Below are 21,331 nucleotides of genomic sequence, written 5' to 3'. Positions count from 1 at the left end.
AGTGATCTTTCAACCTGAGTTTAACTGCACACCTATCAAAGGCTAATTATCAGAAGATAAACATAGGTAAGTACGTCTTGAGCACCTACCTCATTTTAAACAATTTTTAAAATGTTTTAATGATAAATTCAGTAATTTTATAGAAAAACGAGTACAGCATAAAATACCATTTGCACCAACAAATGTTTTCATATTGCACAGGCTCATTAAAACTCAGGTCATGTCACTAAATGCTCAAAAAAGCATTATTTCTAAGTCTATGCAAAAAAAAGTTTGTTTGAACACCACCTTAAATATCAATGTAGTCAAAGAAAATCACATATTTGGCATAAAATAAATTAGAAATGCTGCATAGCAAATTCTTGTAAGTAACTGTCCTGGAAACTGCAAAAACATCACATCAGAAGGTCTACCAAATATAAGTGTAAATGCAACATGTTTAGAATAAATGGACTAGAAAATGACGCCAACACTATAAACTGCTTCATGACAATATCACATCAATAGCTCTTACAGTTATACATGAAACATTACACTTATTACATTAACTTATTAGAAGACACTGTCATGACATTGTTTTCTATTTAAGTCATGTAATTTTGTACAAAATTCAGTAACTGTTCTCGATGAGCAGTGGGCACCTGAAATTTCATTTTCCACTTTGAAAGGATGATTGTACTCTTCTGTAGTTTTATACAAAACATGGAAAAACTTTAATCTGACCTGCACTCTCCTGTCCCTATCACACTGTTGAGATGACTCACAGTTGTCACTAAGATATTAGTTTCACCACATTTCACTAGCCCCACAAAATTTGCACCATCTTGTGCGTTTCACATATCTTCTCAACCCAAAGCCCACAACAAATTCTGGAATTTTTACTCTTGGGAATGGTGTCATCGTCCACCTGAAAAAGGTTCAGCAATTTAAGATTCTAGGATTTTTACAGTCCCATGCTGAGCAGGAGAAATTACTATAAGACTATAGCAATCTTATTAAATCCGCAGTGGTAACGGTTAAGTATGGAGTCAATAATGTATATTTCTTTATGTTTTGTCTTCTTTGTCTATTCTTTAGACAGTGAATGTGGCAGTACATCACACTTCCAAGCAAGTACATACCCAAAGTATTTTAAATATCTGAGACAGGGAAAATTCATGAATACACCTAACCCAGACAAAAAATGATCACTAGTAAATAATTTATAGCTATCAAAGTGTGTGTGTGTGTGTGTGTGTGTGTGTGTGTGTGTGTGTGTGTGTGTGTGTGTGTGGTTTTTTAAGAACATTTGCAAGTGCACAAGTTGCATGCATACATGTGTCTTGGGAAGCAAGTAACAGACTACTGAGAATGGTAAAAAAAACATAGAAATGAATAATTAGCCAAATATAATATACTGTACGACTCATTTAAAAGGATGAGGGGTGTGTGTGCATTACATATTTGGATTAAACATGACACAATTTTAATGCAAGTCAGGGTACCCAGCTACACAGCAACATGAGACCTAAACAAAAAAAAACTGATTAACACAGAACACAAACATGATGCAAAGAATGTGAGTTAGGACCACCACTCACTCACCTGGTAAAGCTCATACTCACAGTTGGACACTGCCAACAAAATGCTTATGAGACGTACAGAGCTTTTTGAAGTAAAATTTATTTACATGGAGATGGCAGAGAAAGAGAAAATCAGAACAAAGGTTATAATGATGTAACTGAGATGACTATTTCATCAACAACTATGGGTTGTAAGAGATGAAGAATACATTCTGGGGAAAAAGGCACTGCATTTGATAACAAAATTAAATTCCAGAACTGTTCAATAGTTCCTTCATGTTCTCTCTGCCAGTTTTCTACAATTTTTTCACACTCCAAAACATCATGCTTTTTGTTTGATGTAATTATAGGCACTGCCTCAGTTTTTTTTTTTTTTTTTTTTTTTTTTTTTTGGCTTTGAGTAAGCTCTGCTTGTCTACAGAACTAGCCTCAGAAGACCTGACTCTTGTTGTTCCCTGTTGAGCTCAACATTATTCATTTAACATAATGACTTTAAACAGAAATTTTGCAACAAATTTTTCAGTAACGTGTGATGTTTATATGATGATATTATTACTATTTTAGTGTTTACTCACATGCTATTGCACACTCACTGAACAAGTATGATCACTTTATGACTTCACAGCAGGTATTTACATTGCCCGCAACTTATCTGATTGTGTACAAGTTCCTTAGCATGACTTGAATGCTATCTCCTCTGTTTAACTGACAAAGAAAATTTCTATATTCCCAGCACACAAACATCAGTATCAACAAAACTATCATAACTATTAATAATGTTGATCAAAGTTGTAAAAGTAAATGTATACAAGGGAAGACCCAAACTGTGTGCCGACTATGCACAATGACAGATCATTTCAGGAAATCAGTTTGTGAAAATTTCACACCCATGAAGAAAATTCATTTCACCAGTTGGAGAGGCTGTGGTAAAGTGAGTAATGAAATATGGTCTGTTAGTACTCACACGGTTAAGCTGCCTCCTAGTGAGTTGGCAAGTTGAATTATACAGCAAATCCAAAACAATTTAACACTGAGTCAAAGAAAACAATTTTGTTGTTGGTGTCAATTATAAATGAGGACCAGGCAAAAGGATGAGGAAGCAGGCATGCACAATTTCGGTATGATGAAATGTATTTCTCATTATTGATGTCAGGCCAATGTAAAATAAAAAGAAACAAAAGCAAATTTATGTATTATGACTTTATTTACATCAGTGTATCATCATTTTTGTCCCAGCTGTTTCAGGAAATCTGCTCCTGAGAAGACAGTCAAATAGCTCTAACTAAAAATCACTCACAGTCCTGAACCTTTTAGTTACATTAAAAAGTCTGACGAGCATTTCTTAATGCAACATATGATTATTTAGGTGGTACATTTACCACATCATCTCTTTATGATTCAAGAGATTTTGACAATTGTGCTTCTGTAGACATTATGTAGAAGAACATGAAAACTCAAATAGCTCCCATGAACTTCAAAGGAACATTCATAACAGACTTTATATGGGTATCTATACATGCATGAACAGGACACAAACAGTTGATTAAAGCAAAAACATAGCACTGGAACACCTCAAACTTAATGGTTGTGGCATCTACTATTCATCATCGTCATCATCATCCAAAAATTACCTTTTTAATAACAAAGTTTATGCTGTATTAATTCATCACAAAGTAGAATTTAAGTGATTGTGAAATGTTGTTATGAACTCCATGTTATACCATTCATGTTATCCTGCATGATGATATTACAAGAAGCGTGCTCAAATTTGAATGTAAAAATATAAATGTTAAAACAATTTTTACACATGCTCTGTGCAGTCAAATTTTAATGTTTCAAATATGCCACTGTTATGAAATAATCTACATGTTTTATTATCACAGTAACTGATATTACACTTCACGTTTTATCCCTTGCTGCCAGATATCTCCTCAAATCTTACATCATCATGTACAAACGGCAAAAAATTAGCTGCACCTCTCTTTCTGCGAAATATCATCATCCTTTTATCACAACTGCATATTAAGTATCAGATTTCAAAAGTGTTCATAGCTGTTATGAAGAATTCTACAAATTTCTGCCCTTCACAGTAGATTCCAATGACACCTTGAAGAAGGTGATACTTATAATGTATATGAAATACAAGGAAGTCTTAAGTACTCAACAAAATTTCATGATGGTACTTCATGAAATAAAATGTAAATGTAAGTACAACAACATCTTAAGTGCTGTATTATGGTAAGTGCATTTTGTACTTATGGTCAAAGGTTAAGACATTATAAGTAAATCATCATGCTGAAACTGTTGTCTACAGCTACTTATTGGGATGGATCAAATTTTGGAGTCTGAAAAATCATGACAATTCATTTTAAGTCACTCAACTTTTCACAAAGAAACGTAACCAAGATGAAAAATTTGATGACAGAAAGAAAATGCTGTCAATTATTGACATTACAAAAGAAGAAACTGAACAAACACTACAATAGCAACAACACTTTTTCTTTCTTATCCTAAACAAGATTTGTCAGGCTGTACATGATTTTAATGGGAAAAATAGGATACCTTGTTTCTTTTCTGACTAAAACCAAGAGATACGGTAACAGCAAGGAAAAGTAACCCATAGTTCAAAGGCAACTAATTCACATGCATTAAATTACGCAATGTAGAAGAAAAATTTTATGTTCAGAAAATATTCAGAGAGTGAAGATCAAAGAACACTCTTCTCTGTACAAGACTGCCACTTCATAAGAAAGTCTTTCTATTGTTGATAAGACAGATTTCATAAGTGATTTCATTGCATCCATTAGGTTAACACAATACACTGGCAGTATCAAAATTAAATACATCGTAAGTACATATTACAATACAACAATGTCACAAATCAAATAAGTAAAAATGACAAAAATCTCTATTCTGAAAACTGACTCAAATTACACACTTTTTTAAAAAAATTATTTAGAATTTAGTCTTTTCCCACCTGTGAAAAATGGAATGATCAAAGTTCAGGAAACAATTTCTGTCCCCAATGACACCTTCAAAATTTGATAACAACAGTACAAAACAAACTGACAGATACATGACAATAACCACTGTAGTATGAAGTTCCAAGCATAAAAAAGGGAAATGCAGCTCTCAGAAGAAGCCAAATGGTATGATAATGACACAGAAGTCCAAGCAAAGCACACATAAAGGGTTCCAAAACAGTGAAAAGTTCTGATTTTATTGTTAAGTTAATAAACATTTCTGACTCGTGTTCATTGTGATGGAAATCTCACAATATTAAGTTCAACTACAACATCTGTCTGTGAATCTGTCCTGTGAACTACAGATGGGTAACAAGATGAGGAAATGTGTAGATAAATAATACACAATTTCCAAAAAAGGCTGAAGTATTATGGTTTCTGGCAATTGTTCACATTATCTTGAATCCCTCATACACAGCCCAACAAAGGGCTGATGATATGAAAAATAAATTACACTCTATGATGATACACACACAAGAACAAAATTCTGTCGTGGAAAATTGATGATAAAAAATTTAGTTCCAGGAGACTCTCATTAAAATGACTTAAAATGAGACAGAGTACACATATATTGTGTAGAAAACTGCTACATACTGAAGTAATAACTTCTTCAGTAGTTGTTGTATGAGGTGCAACTCAGTAGGCCTATTTCAGAAAAAAATAACCAACTTCTTGAAAGATGGAATGTACCAAATCAAACTGCCACTTTAAGTAACATGGTAGAAAACACACACACACACACACACACACACACACACACACACACACACACACACAACCACACAACTTGAAATGATTTCAAAGTCATCAAATGAAGTCTTAGTACACCGACTTTAAAAAAAAAATTACTTTCAATGTAAAATGCAAATTTATCCGATGGCACACACCTACAAATGTATGGTAAGTGTGAAACAATGAACGGATGGATGAACAACAAATGTCTAATCAAAATATGCAAGGTCTGTCCCCTATAAAAATGAGGAGTAAGTACGACTTTATCACAAAGTTTTCATAAATCATCTCCAATTACAACAATCACTGTTCCACTGAATCTGCCTAATGCAAACTGACAAGAATATACTAAAGAAAAGCATACAAAATACCCTCAGTTTATGACAGAAAAAAATTTAAATGACCTCGCACATGAAATCACTTACTTTCGAAAGTATCTGGCCAACAAACTCATAAAATATAATCACAGTTCTTCATGTACAAGTTAGTAAAGCTGTTTCGCTATACTTCCTGAAGCTATACCGACTGTCTATCAACCACAAAAAGACATACATGCCTGAAAATAAGTCGAAGACAGGCACAATGTTATAATATATACAACAGAATTGACGAGATTATAACTGAGCTGTACTATAATTCCACCAGTAACTGCCCATCTCTTTGTACACATACATGCAGCAATATTTCTTTCTTGCACATAGTGCTACATTACAGAAGAATAATTTCAGTCCACCCAATGACATCAGTTTTGGGGATTCTGCAGCTTAATCATGTGCAGGCACACTGTGGATGAGCTACATCACGTCCACAAAGAATTCACAAGGGTTGCCCATAGCGATACGAAAAGACTGCCTACTACCAGAGAGGTCCTGAGCGTGCTGGAGGGGATGACGATGTTGGGAAGGTGGTGGTCCTGCTGTGGAAGCCGTGGCCACAGAGCGCTCTGAGCCACTGGAACGTGAGCGAGACCCTCCGGATCGACGACCTTTACCACCGCCGCCCTCGCCCTCGCTGCCGCCAGAGCTGCCCGCTGACTTTCCAGTTCCCCCGACGCCACTGCTGCCTCCTCCCCCACCTCCTCCTCCTCCTCCTCCTCCTCCCCCTACAGCTGCTTCACCTCCACTGCCTTCCTTGCATGCAGCTTCCGAATCGTTGCTGCTACCACCTATGGACATAGAATGGCATTTACTAAGGTTATTATAATAACAGTGAAAAGTAACAAATATTGTGCCATTTTAATAATAAGGAAATAAGGTTTGTTAGTGATCACACCAAAATAAGGATTGACAGTCTATGTTAGTTTTTTCCTATTACCCCACTGTTGCATACACCTCCACAGAGCACACAGTAGGAATCTCATCTTTTTTCCAAACCGGGCATCAATAAATGCAGTAACGGTTAACAGATGTTTGTGATTATGAAAAAATAGCAAACACTTTGAATTTCACAATTGAGGGTAATAGTAATTTTGATCATGTATAACAAGTGATAAGATTCTAAGTTTATCCTTAATAAGTGTAACACAGAGAGCAGAGAGGAAATGAATAAAATTTTCAGATCATCGTCGTCATCTTTCTCCTCCATTTCTATCGTGAAGTATTTGATAGATTCTCACAATCATTCTGGAGATTTTGAAACTGTACCATCTGAAGATCATCATTAAGAATAACACATCAACTGAAGAAACAATGTTTAAGTAAATTTTGGGGTTACATTTGACACACAGAACTACTGTTACATGTTAAGTAATATGAAATTCATTGAATAAAAAATATTAGGACTATCAGGACAAGTAAAGAATACAATGTTAATGACCAAAATACTGCTCTTACGTAAAAAGCTGTAAATCCTTTGCTCAGTTTACCTGCTTCTAATGACTTCGTAACCAACAGGATGTTACATCCTTTTCTTAATTTACTCAAAAGAATATGGCAAATCATCCGATACCTCTGAAAACGTAAAACCAAATGTATTTTCTTTACAGCTTTCAGCAGGAGATGCACTGAGTGCAGATTCATATGGTAACAGCAGCGAGAATAACGGGTCGGTGCATCTCATTAATTTTAACAGAAATGCTAACAAAGGTTTAAAGTTTCATGTAATTTAAGTTAATACTGCTTCACACAATAAAAGTCACGAGAGATAATTGTAACTGGCCAGAAATAGCTTCATTATTTGTTTTCACCCAACAGATTCAAAAACACAGACAAATGTTGGCAAAAAACTAATTTGGACATATTCGTGCTAGTTTCATCTGACTCAGGACTGAAGTGTTGGGAGGCAAAAAGAAGAATGTGCGTACACAATTTTTATTTTTTTTAAAGCTCTTTATATGTACTGAAGGAACTGGGGAATCTCTCTCTCTCTCTCTCTCTCTCTCTCTCTCTCTCTCTCTATTAATTGTTTCTGTAAATTCTGTAACATTTAGTATTCAGTAAAGCTGAGTGTTGGTGAAAAGACTTAATGACTTCTGCATGGACAACAGCTTAGTATCAACAGAATGAGTTTTACACTGAGGTAATAACAGAAAAATTGAGATTTTATCTGTAGTATTTTGATTAGCTGTGGCCGCCACTAAACCACCTTTATTGGAGTCAAAATTAAGCCTAAGAAAAGTAGAACCACAAAAACTAAAAACTAAATTAGAAAAAAAGCCAGTTTCCATTTGCCCATGGTTTTGTAACTTTAATGGAGCATAACTATACTAATGTTCCTTCACATATCAAACTGTATATCAATATTTTGCCAAGTTCCTTAACAACTTAATGGAACATGTTACCATATAATCAGTTACACCATCGTAACTGCAGTTATCTTCAGAAACCGAAATGTGAATATGAAGTTCTGACCAGCAACTACTGAAATATTTTTGAAACTTTAACATCACATCAAGACCATTATACTCAACCACAAAGAATCCAGTAGGAAACCATTTGCATCCTCTTTAAAGAAACCATCCCACCACCATTCAATTGAATAGCACACAGAAAATATTTAAATCTATGGCCAGATAGGGGAGGAGCGAGGGGGGAGGAGCGAGGAGCGAGGAGCGAGGGGGGAGGAGCGAGGGGGGAGGAGCGAGGGGGGAGGAGCGAGGGGGGAGGAGCGAGGGGGGAGGAGCGAGGGGGGAGGAGCGAGGGGGGAGGAGCGAGGGGGGAGGAGCGAGGGGGGAGGAGCGAGGGGGGAGGAGCGAGGGGGGAGGAGCGAGGGGGGGAGGAGCGAGGGGGGAGGAGCGAGGGGGGAGGGGGGAGGAGCGAGGGGGGAGGAGCGAGGGGGGGAGGAGCGAGGAGCGAGGGGGGAGGAGCGAGGAGCGAGGGGGGAGGAGCGAGGAGCGAGGGGGGGAGGAGCGAGGAGCGAGGAGGGAGGAGCGAGGAGCGAGGGGGGAGGAGCGAGGAGCGAGGGGGGAGGAGCGAGGAGCGAGGGGGGAGGAGCGAGGAGCGAGGGGGGAGGAGCGAGGAGCGAGGGGGGAGGAGCGAGGAGCGAGGGGGGAGGAGCGAGGAGAGAGGGAGGGAGGGAGGAGAGAGGGAGGGAGGGAGGAGAGAGGGAGGGAGGGAGGAGAGAGGGAGGGAGGGGGGAGGGAGGAGAGAGGGAGGGAGAGAGGAGAGAGGGAGGGAGGGAGGAGAGAGGGAGGGAGGGAGGAGAGAGGGAGGGAGGGAGGAGAGAGGGAGGGAGGGAGGAGAGAGGGAGGGAGGGAGGAGAGAGGGAGGGAGGGAGGAGAGAGGGAGGGAGGGAGGAGAGAGGGAGGGAGGAGAGAGGGAGAGAAAATCACAAGGTGCAACATCGGGGGATTTGGGAGGGTGTGGAACTGGTTCAAACTTCGTGTTTCGCAGAGCCCCTCCAGTTGGATGCGAGTTGTGTGGATGAGTGTTTTCATGTTGCAAGATTAAGGGTGCCAGGCTGCCTCTTACCATGACAAACTCTATGTCAGAGGTGTTTTAGAGTCTCAATGTACTGAGAAGAATTTTCCAGTGCCCTTCGTACCAGATAATCAGTCACATAAAATAAGCGAGCATCCCAAAACACAGTGAAAGAATTTTTTGTGGACAGCTGTATTTTGAACTTCTTTGCCTGAGAAGAAGCGCCCAGTCTTTTTTCTTCTGGGTCACAATTTTGGACCCATGACTTGTCCCCCGTCACAATATTTAAAAATAGGAGAGTCTTGTGCTTCATCATGGTAGTCCTACATAAGTTGCTCGGAGCATTACAATTGACAACAGTTGTTTCTGTCTTTGAGACAGTGTGGCACCCATTGTACCCAGATTTCATGGAATCCTAATTGTTCAACAATGAAGTCGAAACATTCCTTGGCTATTGTAATATGGTTTGTGATACTGAGTGATTCACCAGTCATTTTGAATCAAATCATCAACACATTTTCAATGTTTATCGCCTGTGGTAACAATAGGACGTACACTGCACATTTCAATAACAATTATGCCTTTTCCAAGGCAACCACAAAATTTCATTACCCACTGATTTACAGTACATACATCAATGGCACTGTCGCCATGAACACCATTTAACTGAAGATGACTAACTAGGAGTAACTTTTGCAACAGTTAAATATTGACTAACATAATGCTGTTTAACTCTGAATAGACATAGCACTTTAACACATTTCCATACTTACGATACTCTAAGTACACTGGATGAACACAACACATTCAAACTGTGCATGCATACAGATGACAAAGTTACCTACCACCTGGTGTGTTTATCAGTCCTTTAAGCCAGTTTCCTCAAGCGAAGTGCGTTACTTTTCAGCCTACCCTCATAAACCCCAACTGGATACTTCTAGAACAGTGGTAAATCTTTCCTTTTATTCCTTTAGCAACTCGGCCATGGAAACACGGGCAAGAGAATTAGACTTCACTACCCACTTCACTTCACTACCGAAGAAATGAAGCAGCACTCCACCACACATCTGCGATTGAAGCAGAGGAGTGTAGACAGGAAACTGTACAGATTTTACCATTTGGCACACCACCAAAGCACAACCTTAGCTGTGAGAAAAGGAACATCTTCACAGAACGTACGTGAACAAGGAAATTGTGATACTGCAAGCAGATAAAGGCATTCTGAACAGCACACAATACCAAGACAAGATGAAAAAGGCTTGTTAAATGAACCCATTTACAAAGAACTAAGGCAGACTTCAAGACCAAGATAGTTCCAATGATGTAGATCTTCATCAAAGACTTGAGAATTAATACCGACACAGCCAAAGATTTGTGCCCAAAACTACAATTCAACCTAAAACTTATGGAGTACAAGAATACGTGAAGGCCACCATTGTAAGACCAACACTAAATGACATCAACTCACTTATGTACAACTTGGCAAAGGAAGCCTTGAAATTACAAAATCTTGTTGGCATAACAGATTGTTACATGAAGAACTTTATGTATGTTACAGAACACATAATGGGGAGAGAATTTTACTAACAGATCTGACAGTTAGCAATGATGTAAAGTTCCTCTTTACCTATATGCCAGCAGACGAAACTCTGCATCCTACAGGAGCCTATCCCACCAGACAATTGCAACCTGGTTCAGCTATGTCAACAAATTACTACAAATGTCAGAGGAAACATGAGTATACAGACAGCATAGCAATGGGTTATCTATCATCCCCATTAGCAGCTGATGCATTCATGGAGGCCTTTGAAGCAATGAAACTTAATTTTTCTCCGTTACACTTACACTGCTGGTTTAGATACGTAGATAACACAGTCGTCACATGGCAAGTCAGAGCTACACAGGACTATATGAACAGCCTGCACAAGAAGATTCCTTTTTGTGCTTGAGGCAGAGAAACAGGATGCTATTCCATTCATAGATGTGGAAGTAAGGCACATCCAGGGCATAGAGTACACCTGAAGCCAACACACACACACACACACACACACACACACACACACACACACACACAAACAAAGTTATTATTAACATGCTGAATCAAACTACTACACAGCACAGAATTCAGCCATCAGCTCGCTGACTAAATGCACATTGCGCCCAAGTGATACAATATAAAATCTGAACTTAAAATGTTGTGAACAACTTTTTTGATGAATGGTTATAACTCACACTGATAAGCAGAGCCAGAAGGCAGCTAGGATGCAGATAAATAGCAGCCAGCAGTGTGCTTACTTTATGTGACGGATTCCAGTAACTAAACAGGAGAGCATCTATGCTGAGATGGTGTTCAGCCCATTTTTTACAGTACCCGTAAGATTCAGGATACGTTAGGGTCCACCAAAGACAAGGTAAATGCTCTACACACTGCACTGTGAATGTGGAGAAGTAGATGAAAGTGAAACTGGCAGGCCAGTAGCGTATGCATTCAGAAGTTTGAGGGCTACATTCGACTTACTTAGGGACAACATACCTTATTTCAGTGTTTTAATGGAATACACAGAAAAATGGCATAATTCAACAAAAGAAATCACTGATATTTCCATCAAGATGACTCAAGAAGTCTGAAGCTGATTCAGACGTGCAAGGAGAAATTTTTTTTGCCTTTGTTGCAAACCACAAAATGTGAGAAAGATTAAAAATACATTGCTACTAGGAGTCCCTATTAATTAATGTCTGCAGCCACATTCTGATAAGACAACATTCCTCACATAGTTCTGTAAATGAACGCACAATCATGCCATGAGGTATTTTGTCTCCTTAGTGGATTTCAGAAAATTAAGCTGGTTATGGCAAGTATTAAACCTACAACGACGAAATAATTTCTTCTCTTAGGTAGCATAATGAGCATCCCTCATTACAATGTATAAAATATGCATTCCTGGTTGATTATAAGACAGTTTCTTAATGATGATTTAATGTTCCACTTATGTAGAAGTAATTAGAGATTAACTCAATGCAGGGCACGGACAAGGTCGGTGAAGATTATTGGCTCTGTTCTTTTAACATGAAACATTCCAGAATTTACCTGAAGAAATTTAAGGTAATTACAAATGATAAATCTGGCTGCTTGGATGGAAATCTGAACCCCACTTGTCCTGAATGCAAGTGTCATTTAACCACAACACAATTTTCCTCAGTCAACACTTGTTACAGCTATATAGTGCATATAACTGTACTATAGCATACACATGTACATGTGCAGATGACTAACAGGAACATAAAAATACAACCCCCCCCCCCCCCCCCCCACACACACACACACACACAGTCCTCTTACCACACTTGCTATTAATCTATCCATGCGAGTAGTGAGCTTTAACTATGCACACATAATAATAACCAGTATTCAGTATATACAACCAGCTGATTATCTGAAATTCACGTCACTCGTCACTGAATTACATGAGAGAGAGAGAGAGAGAGAGAGAGAGAGAGAGAGAGAGAGAGAGAGATTATTGTTCTCACTATTGGGCTGTGAATTTAGTTTAGTACATAATCTAAAAAGCAACTGTTGTACATACCCTATTTTCTTAGGAACCAAATTTGTGCCAATGGTCTTGTATACACTTGTTTTGTACTAGAGATAAAACTAATTTGGTCTTACCTGAGCCACTGTGTACACTGTCTTCTCTCGTGTATCCATACACAGATGGTTCATTGGTATAGTTGAATGGCATAGGTGCATATCCAGAGGCAGTGTGCGGGAGGTAAGTACCCGAATAAGGCATATGGGAGCCACCCCATGAAGCAGGCATTGTATTTGGAGGTGGAAGTGGACCAACAGTATCATGGTCCAAAGATACGCAGTCTTCATGTATTTTCAATGACGACATGGCTGTTGGAAGCAGGAAAGAATAATTACGATTACTTATAAGGCACAAATTAATTAAATCATATACAATGAGATCTGGGGGCAATCATACTGCAGATGTGAGTCAATACATTCAGTAATCTACTGTCTACATTTTTGATGCTCTACTTCCATTGCCACATGACTTTTGCTGTTTCTCACCGGAGCTCTACACCAATTTCATGGTGATAGCACTAATATGACACGAAAATACAAGAGAAGGCTTTCACAGGTAAGTGTTACATTCAGCAGGAAAATCTGTTGTTCTTTAATTTTTACAACCAAACTATGAAAGAGGAACACAAACTACTCAAGTGTAAGACTTTGTGAAAATTTATTTATTAAATGCTCAATATAATAAATGTTTTAAGGCTTCTACATGAGCAACATTGTAGTACTGTGAGAAAAATAGATTTGGGGAGTCAAATATTTTGATATGTTGTAAGTGGTTGACTGTGAATAGCCAGTGTGTGGTAAAGTGAGAGATGATGCACAAAGTCGCAAATATTTCAAGGTGAAAATTAATCTTATGATACCACACATTAAAGGTGTACAAATATGATTAATAATGACATGGCAAATCTAAATTCCACATTAAACTTAAGTCTTTATCCTATGTATTATCTCAAATGGTAAGGAGAAATGTATGCAGCACATGAATTATATTCTCGAAGTAAAATTTGATCTTTCGTGACATGAAGGTAAAAGCTACTTACTCACATGTATTGCACAATAAACATTAATTTTCACATAACTCATGAGAACAACAACAAAATAATGTTGATGGAGAAGTGGTGGTTAACTAAATTTCAAGACTATCAGGAATACCAACCTGTACAGACATCACCAAAAACATAGTAACATTGTTCTGAAAACGTAATCTTGTTAACAGTATGCCTTATGTATCCAGCTTTGAGCATTTGAGATGCATATTTACGAGCATCTCGTCTATCAATGAAACCCTCTACATGACTATGAAGCCAATCAACGACGTCACAACCTGAAACAAAAAATGTTTTCCTTACATTTGCAGTAAACAGATTTTATTGATTATGACAACATACAAATGAACACCAAATTCACAATTCCAATAATTGTTTCTCTCATGAATCCTGAAAAACTTTCTAATTAAATCTGTCTATTTTAGGAGCTGTTTGTAAATGTCACTACAGCAACTGGAAAATAATCCCCATTGAGTTCAAGGAATTTGGTGTAATGGGACATTATATCTTCTTTCAAAAAATTGTTTCCAATTTTGCTTCATATTCATTCACACCACATATGAGGTTTCGTTTGGCAGAATTTGCTTCCACACAGCCTGTTTCTTATAGTTAGGCTACTAAAAACGGTGAAATGGTACAAACGTGAGGAATAGAGTGAGTAGGGCACTAATATAAAAGTCTGCTTCATGCAATTTTTTGACATCAGAGCAACCAATGTGTAAGCAAATACATTACCTTGCTGCTGGAGCATCAGTGAATCATTGTGATATCTTGTGAGTTTCAAACACACAGTTGCCTTAACCTTGCACATCTCACTCAATGACATACCAGATGTGTTCAATAGGACTGCAATTAGGCAACACACACACACACACACACACACACACACACACACACACACACACACACACAATTTTCATACTTTGAGCACCCAGTGGCAATGTTCTTGTGACTATGTTAATCGGTGTTCCATTTGATCATGATAGTCAATGCCAACCTATTGCTGACCCTTTAGGGCCCAGCAGACGACTCTGGCAGTGAGAGTTTTCCCCAAATTGAGGTATTTGTGGTGCACTCTTGACATGTCATCTGAAAACCACAGTGTCTCCTCAGCTTCAGATTGAGTGTCTCCTGTGTTGGGCACTTATGGCCTGAATGTGAACACATACATTAATATCGTGTATCTTGACATCCCTATGAGCAACTGTGTCACATAGACAGCCAGTACAAGAGCTGATGTTATGCCAGAATGTGACATTCCATTCTTAGTGATGATTGGGAGTCCACCTTCCTCTCCCTCAAAAGACCACTGCCCCCCCTCCCCCCCCCCCCCCAAAAAATCCATCTCTAATTCAGTTATGATGGCACATCCCACACCATATGAATTTATCTATGAGGTTCATTCAAATGAAACCTGGTCAGAGCATCTACCTCTGACTTACACGTAAGGTGGCACCACTGTGGCTACACGCCGAAGTGCAGGTAGTCACACAAGTTATCGTCCAATATCGAACGTGCAGGCGCGTAAGCAGGAACAACGAGGAGTGATTCGATTTTTGGTGGCGGAGGGAGTTGGATGCCTTGAAATGTATCGACGGATGAAGGCTGTGTATGGTGAGTACAGTCCGATTCCTTCAAGTGTTGTGGAATGTCGCAAACGATTCCTTGAGGGGCGAGAGTCACTGGAAGACGATGATGGTCTTGGAGAGATGCATCGTGTCATCACATACGAAATGGTTGTGGAAGTGAATGCTTTAGTCTTTGACAACCACAGAATCACCATGGATGAGATCCATCGGCTACTAGGTATTAGCGTGTGCACACCCACACCATAATGCATCAACACTTGAAGTTTTGAAAAATCTGTGGGCAGTGGGTTTCCCACCAACTGACCGCCGAGCAGTGCAATACTCTAATTGCGCTGTATTTGAGTCATCTGCAACATTATCAGGAGGAGGAATACAGCTTTCTGTCGGATTCTGTCGCAGGTGACGAAACACAGTGTCCCAATTTTGAACCGGAAAGCAAGTGTCCAAGCAAGCAGTGGTAACATGCAACTTCACCACCCGCAAAGAAATCAAAGGCTGTGCACACCAGTTCTGGGAAGGTCATGATGTACTCCTTTTTTGACCACAAGGACCCACTGCTTGTCAAGTTCCTGGAAAGGTGAACCACCATCAATGCCCAGCGTTATCAAGCCAGTTTACAGAACCTTAGACAAGCAATCAAGTCGAAACACCAAGGCATGTTGAGCAATGGCATTATCCTCCTGCATGATAATGCCCGCCCACACACGGCCAATGCGGTGAAGATGACAGTGCAGCAGTTTTAGTGGGAAACTGCTGGAGCATCCACTGTACAGACCTGACATTTCACCGAGTGACTTTCATGTGTTTGGGCCTCTAAAACAAGCTATTCACGGACATCGATTCACAATGGATGATGAAGTGTGTGACTGGGTCCAGGCCTGGATCCGACGGCAGCCTACTAGCTTCGTCAAGGATGGAATCGACTGGCTAGTGTCACATTGGGATAAATGTGCCAACAGTTTTCGCAGTTTTTTTTGAGAATGTGTATAGTGTACAATTACATTTTTGAGTTAATAAAATCGTTACCGTTACTTTACACTAGTGACCAGGTTTAATTTGAATGCCCCTAGTAATACTGAATAGGCAAAGGACACTGACTGACTGGGTGACGAGGTTCACAAACATGACAGTCATTAGACTGATGAAATGTACAGCTGTAGTCTGGGGATATAAAGCACTAACACATCTGTGATTAATTTGAGGAACTATAATCGCACCATATGTATGAACACAATCTTTCAAAAACAGCACTTCCTATATATTTTCTGGCCACAGGTCACCAGTCAAGCTGAAATATTGCATACAACATGAAGCTGTTGGAGCCTTGAGATGGAGCACCAATATTGGTAACATCTGTAGAGAGAGATTACCAAAGAGAGACAACACTGTGACAACAGTGAAGCTAATTGAACAACCCTCCATTTTTAAGCTGTCAAAACCAGGATACAGGTAATGTGTCAAATACCTAGACAATGTCCAGTTGTTCATTTCTAGCAGTTACAAGAAGAAGTGAAATTATCACCAGTAATGTCAGCATAAGAAGATATAGTCTGGGAAATGCACTTGAAGATCAGTCTTTGTGTAGTTTAATACACCCTTCACTATAAATAAAACAAATCCAACACAGAAAAATTCCAAAATCAGTTAGAGACATGTGTAACCCACAGAGAACAGAATTAAGAGAAAAACTTTCTAGAAAAAGTTCATATAAAAACAAATTACATGTAACATATCCTTAATTTTATATTCAAATTTGAAATAAGTGAAATAAACTGTGTGTTATGTGGATCAGATATGTAAACTCAGACTCGCGGATCAGGTACTTTACAACCTAACCCACACAGTCTGTTTAATATACAGTGAAGTTGCTGGATGATCGTAAGTTTATTATGAAATTATTACCAAGGCACTGCCTTGCTAACTTAGCTTTCTCCTGAATTAGTTTATCATCCGCTCATTATATAGGTCCCACTTTGCAAAAAGACTACCCGTTTTAAAAGCATATCAAGATTGGAGTACTTTGCAACTTTTACTTTGCATACAGACAGCTCCTATTATAATTTGAATTGCTCACATGAAGTTACAGGCATTATGCCTGTAATTCACACTTTCTAACGTGAAAGCACACTTCACTTAAAATTTATAGAAGAAAAAAAAAAATTATTGGAGTAATGCATATTGCAAATATCAAAAACTGAATCATTTACTTTATAATACTCATACAAAAAGAGAATTTAGTGTACATTCCATCCAACAACTAAGTTTTCTGTCACAACAGAAACCTACAAATTTATGCTCCTGACATTTGAGAAATGTTACAAAGTATGATGATGGAAGCCTTCTCCATCGTCACAAAATTCTTGGAATATCATATGACTTAAGGTATATGCCATGGAGAACTTGGACGGAAAAAGCTTTATTACACAAGTGAACAAATACAGAAATGTACACAAAACACAGCAAAGTTACAGAAGGTATGTTAGAATGTGTACACTAATCTTCAAGGAGGAAGGAAGATTAGGGTTTAATGTCCCATTGACATTGATGTCATTACAGATGGACCAATCTTCAATCTATTTTTGAGTTGTGTGTGTGCATTTATACTCTGAGCACACAGCAGGCATGATCTCAAAGAGAAATTCAGCAATTGTGCAGGTTACAAAACTTTAATGAACTCTCTGGCTTTCCAGACCATGGCAGAACGACTTCCTGAAACATGGTGGCTAATACACTGTTTGATAATTTCTGAAGGAGTAACTTACGCTTACTCTGGAACAATTGCCAATTTCTACAGAACAACCAATAATTGCTACATAACACCTGACCAATGACAGTAAAAGGAACTGTACAGGGTGGGACATGGTAACTGCAGCAAAGACTGTACACAGACACATTGCACGCATTCACACGTCACGCAGTACGGTGTTTGATGAAGGTTGTTGTTGGACCGAATAGTTTGACATCATTTGATTGCTTACAATTGTGGGATGAGCAGTTGGACAGGCTTGCAGCCAGCCAAAGTGTCACTACTGTGGCCATGGTAATCAGTGTGTCCAATGTCTTCTCACAATGAAAAACAGCTGCTGAAGGTGGAAATGCTATTAGAAAGCATGTTGGTGGTTGCAGATGGACCACTACATCATCAGACAATCGATATGTAGCCCTAGTGGCAAAAAGGAACAGACATTTCACTCCTATGCAGATAGGTGCAGACCTTGCAGCTGCTACTGGTACATATGTCTCTGCCAGAACCATTTCATAGTGATTAAATCAGACTGGTTTGTATGCTCAGAAGCCTGATAAATACATCCCACTTCAACCACACCATCGTGAAAGAGTTTGTCAGTGAAGGGACCATGTTGTTCGGGGGTCAGCAACAATGGTCCAGAGTAATGTTCTCCAACGAATCCTGCTTCACTGTGGCAAGTGATTCTGGCCACCAGTTAGTGTGGGGAGAGAAGGAAAGCTGTTACAAACCACAGAACGTTATTGAACCTCATCGCTACGGCCTAGGCCTTGAAGTGTGGTTGCAGGCTTTATGCACAATGGCCAAATGCTGATGCGTATCTTTACATGAGATACCATTATAGCACCGCACTATTGCAGTGATTGTGTCTGTCTATTTAGGGGTGTGGCAGGTAGTGACTTTCTGCTTATGGATGGCAATGCCCACCCAAACAGGACCACTGAGGTGTTGAACACATAGGAAAGTAAATAAATTCAACATAAGGAATGGCCTTCATACTCCCTGGACCTAAATGCTATAGAGCACAGGTGTGAAGCTCTTGTCAGACATGTTTCTTAATGAACATCTACTCCCTGAACAGTGCAGGAACTGAAAACTGCCTTAAGAGAGAAGTGGGACAATATCCCCCGAGAACTCTTCACCAGTTTAGTAGCCAGCATGAATAACAGGTGCAAAATGTGCATTAGTGCCAGAGGAGGGTACATTCGTTATTGAGTATCCAATATCAGTGGTGCACATTATACATGAAAATTGCACAGTGTTGAAATTACAAAGTATATAACAAGAATATGATAGAGGGAAACATTCCACATGGGAAAAATATATCTAAAAACAAAGATGCTGTAACTTACCAAACGAAAGCGTTGGTATGTTGATAGACACACACACACACACACACACACACACACACACACACACACACACCTCATGTTTCTCTGGGATGAAACGTCCTGTGCATATTCTTGTACTATCAATTTAATTTATCAGTTGTTTTCAGTGAGATACTTACATTTTTAAGAATAACACTGATTTTAAACCATATCCCCAACTTTGTAAGCAAAGTTGTGCTACGAGAAACTGTACAATTAGACTTTCTCTTACTCGCTTCACTACCAATTCAATATTTACTTGAAAAATAGCAAGCATAACACACACCCTCACAAAAAAGCAACATTACTTCTGGATTGTATCTAGTTAAAACTTCCAGCCAGCAACTGTCTACTTAATGATGTCACAGCTGGTAGCCCTGATTGGTCATGTTTTGCTAGGGAAATCTGAATACAATCCATTGTGTATTTTGCATACACGAGCACGCAAAATGCAAAACTCCTGTGTTCTTCAGTCAACTGTCACTACCACATCAGTACTGCTGAACACAAGACAAGATACCCGACACCACATGCTTGGTGTAGTTTTGGATGTTTGGCCAAATAAATGTTTTCATTTTTATGCACAATTTTTCAAAAAAATAACAAGCCATCTTCAACACTGGGTTCTTCCAGCAATGAACTTCCATGTGCTCAATACTTTGAGACAACTGACCACATGACATAAAAACTATGAAACTGTAAGTGAATAAGAATATACAGGGTGTATCATAATTAATGACATAAACGCATAAGTTGAAAGTATGATACTAGAAGCAAAAAAGTCTCAGTAAACATGGAGTCGAAAATGCATACCTTAAGAGCTACGAGCAATTTTTTATCTTCGATACTATGAAACAAATCTCTTCTATTGCAAGTTCTTTGCTTTCCATATTTTGGGAAGTGGTAGTATGGACCAAAATAAGAAAAAAATGCACAGCAAACATGTGCTCTAAAACACATACCTTAAAAGTTACTAGCACTTTATCATTAGAAGAGTTGTGTTTCAAAGTAGCAAGGATGAACAAGTGCTCATAGCTCTTCAGGAATGCATTTTAGGGCACATGTTTACTGGACTTTTTTCTTCTTTCTTGTTTTGGTTCATACTACCAGTTCCCAAAATATGGAAAGCAAACAATTTCCAGTAGAAAAGATTTGTTTCACAGTATCGAAGATGAGAAGTTGCTCGTAGATCTGAAGGTATGCGTTTTCGACCATATGTTTACCGAGACTTTTTTGCTTCTAGTATTGTGTACTTTCAACTGTATGCGTTTACACCATTAATTATGATACACCCTGTATATACTTAAACTTTCTTTTGCTGAACATGTCAAAGTGCTTCCAAATTTTCAAATACAGTACTTTCCCCATGGGCTTTAGAACATGTAATCAGAAGAAAAGTGGAACATTAGCTTGTGATCTGCATCATCGTCTTTTTTTTTTTACCTTTTTTTTTTAGGTGCTATGCTACCGTAAATTTAATTCTGTATCTGAATATGCCCTAACATGAGGAAGTGTTAAATGTGTGTTCCAAAAAGTTACTTAATTTTTCTGATCAGGCTTTTCGTTTTGGCTAGAAATATTATCTACACTTGTTAATCCTTTGCTTTATAATGCTTTAAAAGTTTTCCTTACTCGACTTTCAGTTGTGTAAGACACACTTACCTTTTCTTTTTACTATTCTTTGGGTTCTTTCCTATTAGTCCATTACGGAAAAGCTCCTTCAAATGATGTTGCAATTTCTTCACTAAATAATTGGTACAGTAACTGACATCTCTTTCATTACAGCCAAGTTTCTAGTCTACATTTTGGACACATGA

General features: G+C 38.6%; 1 protein-coding gene across 2 annotated transcripts in view; it reads right to left on the bottom strand.

The window, feature by feature from the left end:
- Window positions 1-383: 383 nt before the first annotated feature.
- Window positions 384-21,331, bottom strand: part of LOC124555092 (segment polarity protein dishevelled homolog DVL-3) — a 126,097-nt gene continuing 105,149 nt past the window's right edge. Inside the window, exons 12-15 of one of the 2 annotated variants that reach the window (XM_047128887.1) lie at window positions 13,920-14,087; window positions 12,842-13,072; window positions 6,177-6,482; window positions 384-907 (exon numbers count right to left, since the gene is read on the bottom strand). In XM_047128887.1, coding sequence (XP_046984843.1) covers window positions 897-907; window positions 6,177-6,482; window positions 12,842-13,072; window positions 13,920-14,087 — 716 coding nt within the window. In that variant the 3' untranslated portion in view covers window positions 384-896. Of the gene's footprint in view, window positions 908-2,747; window positions 6,483-12,841; window positions 13,073-13,919; window positions 14,088-21,331 lie in introns of those variants that run through there. The other variant, XM_047128886.1, reaches the window with a different exon arrangement.

Source organism: Schistocerca americana, chromosome X, assembly GCF_021461395.2.
Source record: "Schistocerca americana isolate TAMUIC-IGC-003095 chromosome X, iqSchAmer2.1, whole genome shotgun sequence".
NCBI lineage: Eukaryota > Metazoa > Arthropoda > Insecta > Orthoptera > Acrididae > Schistocerca > Schistocerca americana.
The sequence above is the reverse complement of the archived record's forward strand: the minus strand, read 5'-3'. Positions and strand labels throughout refer to the sequence as shown.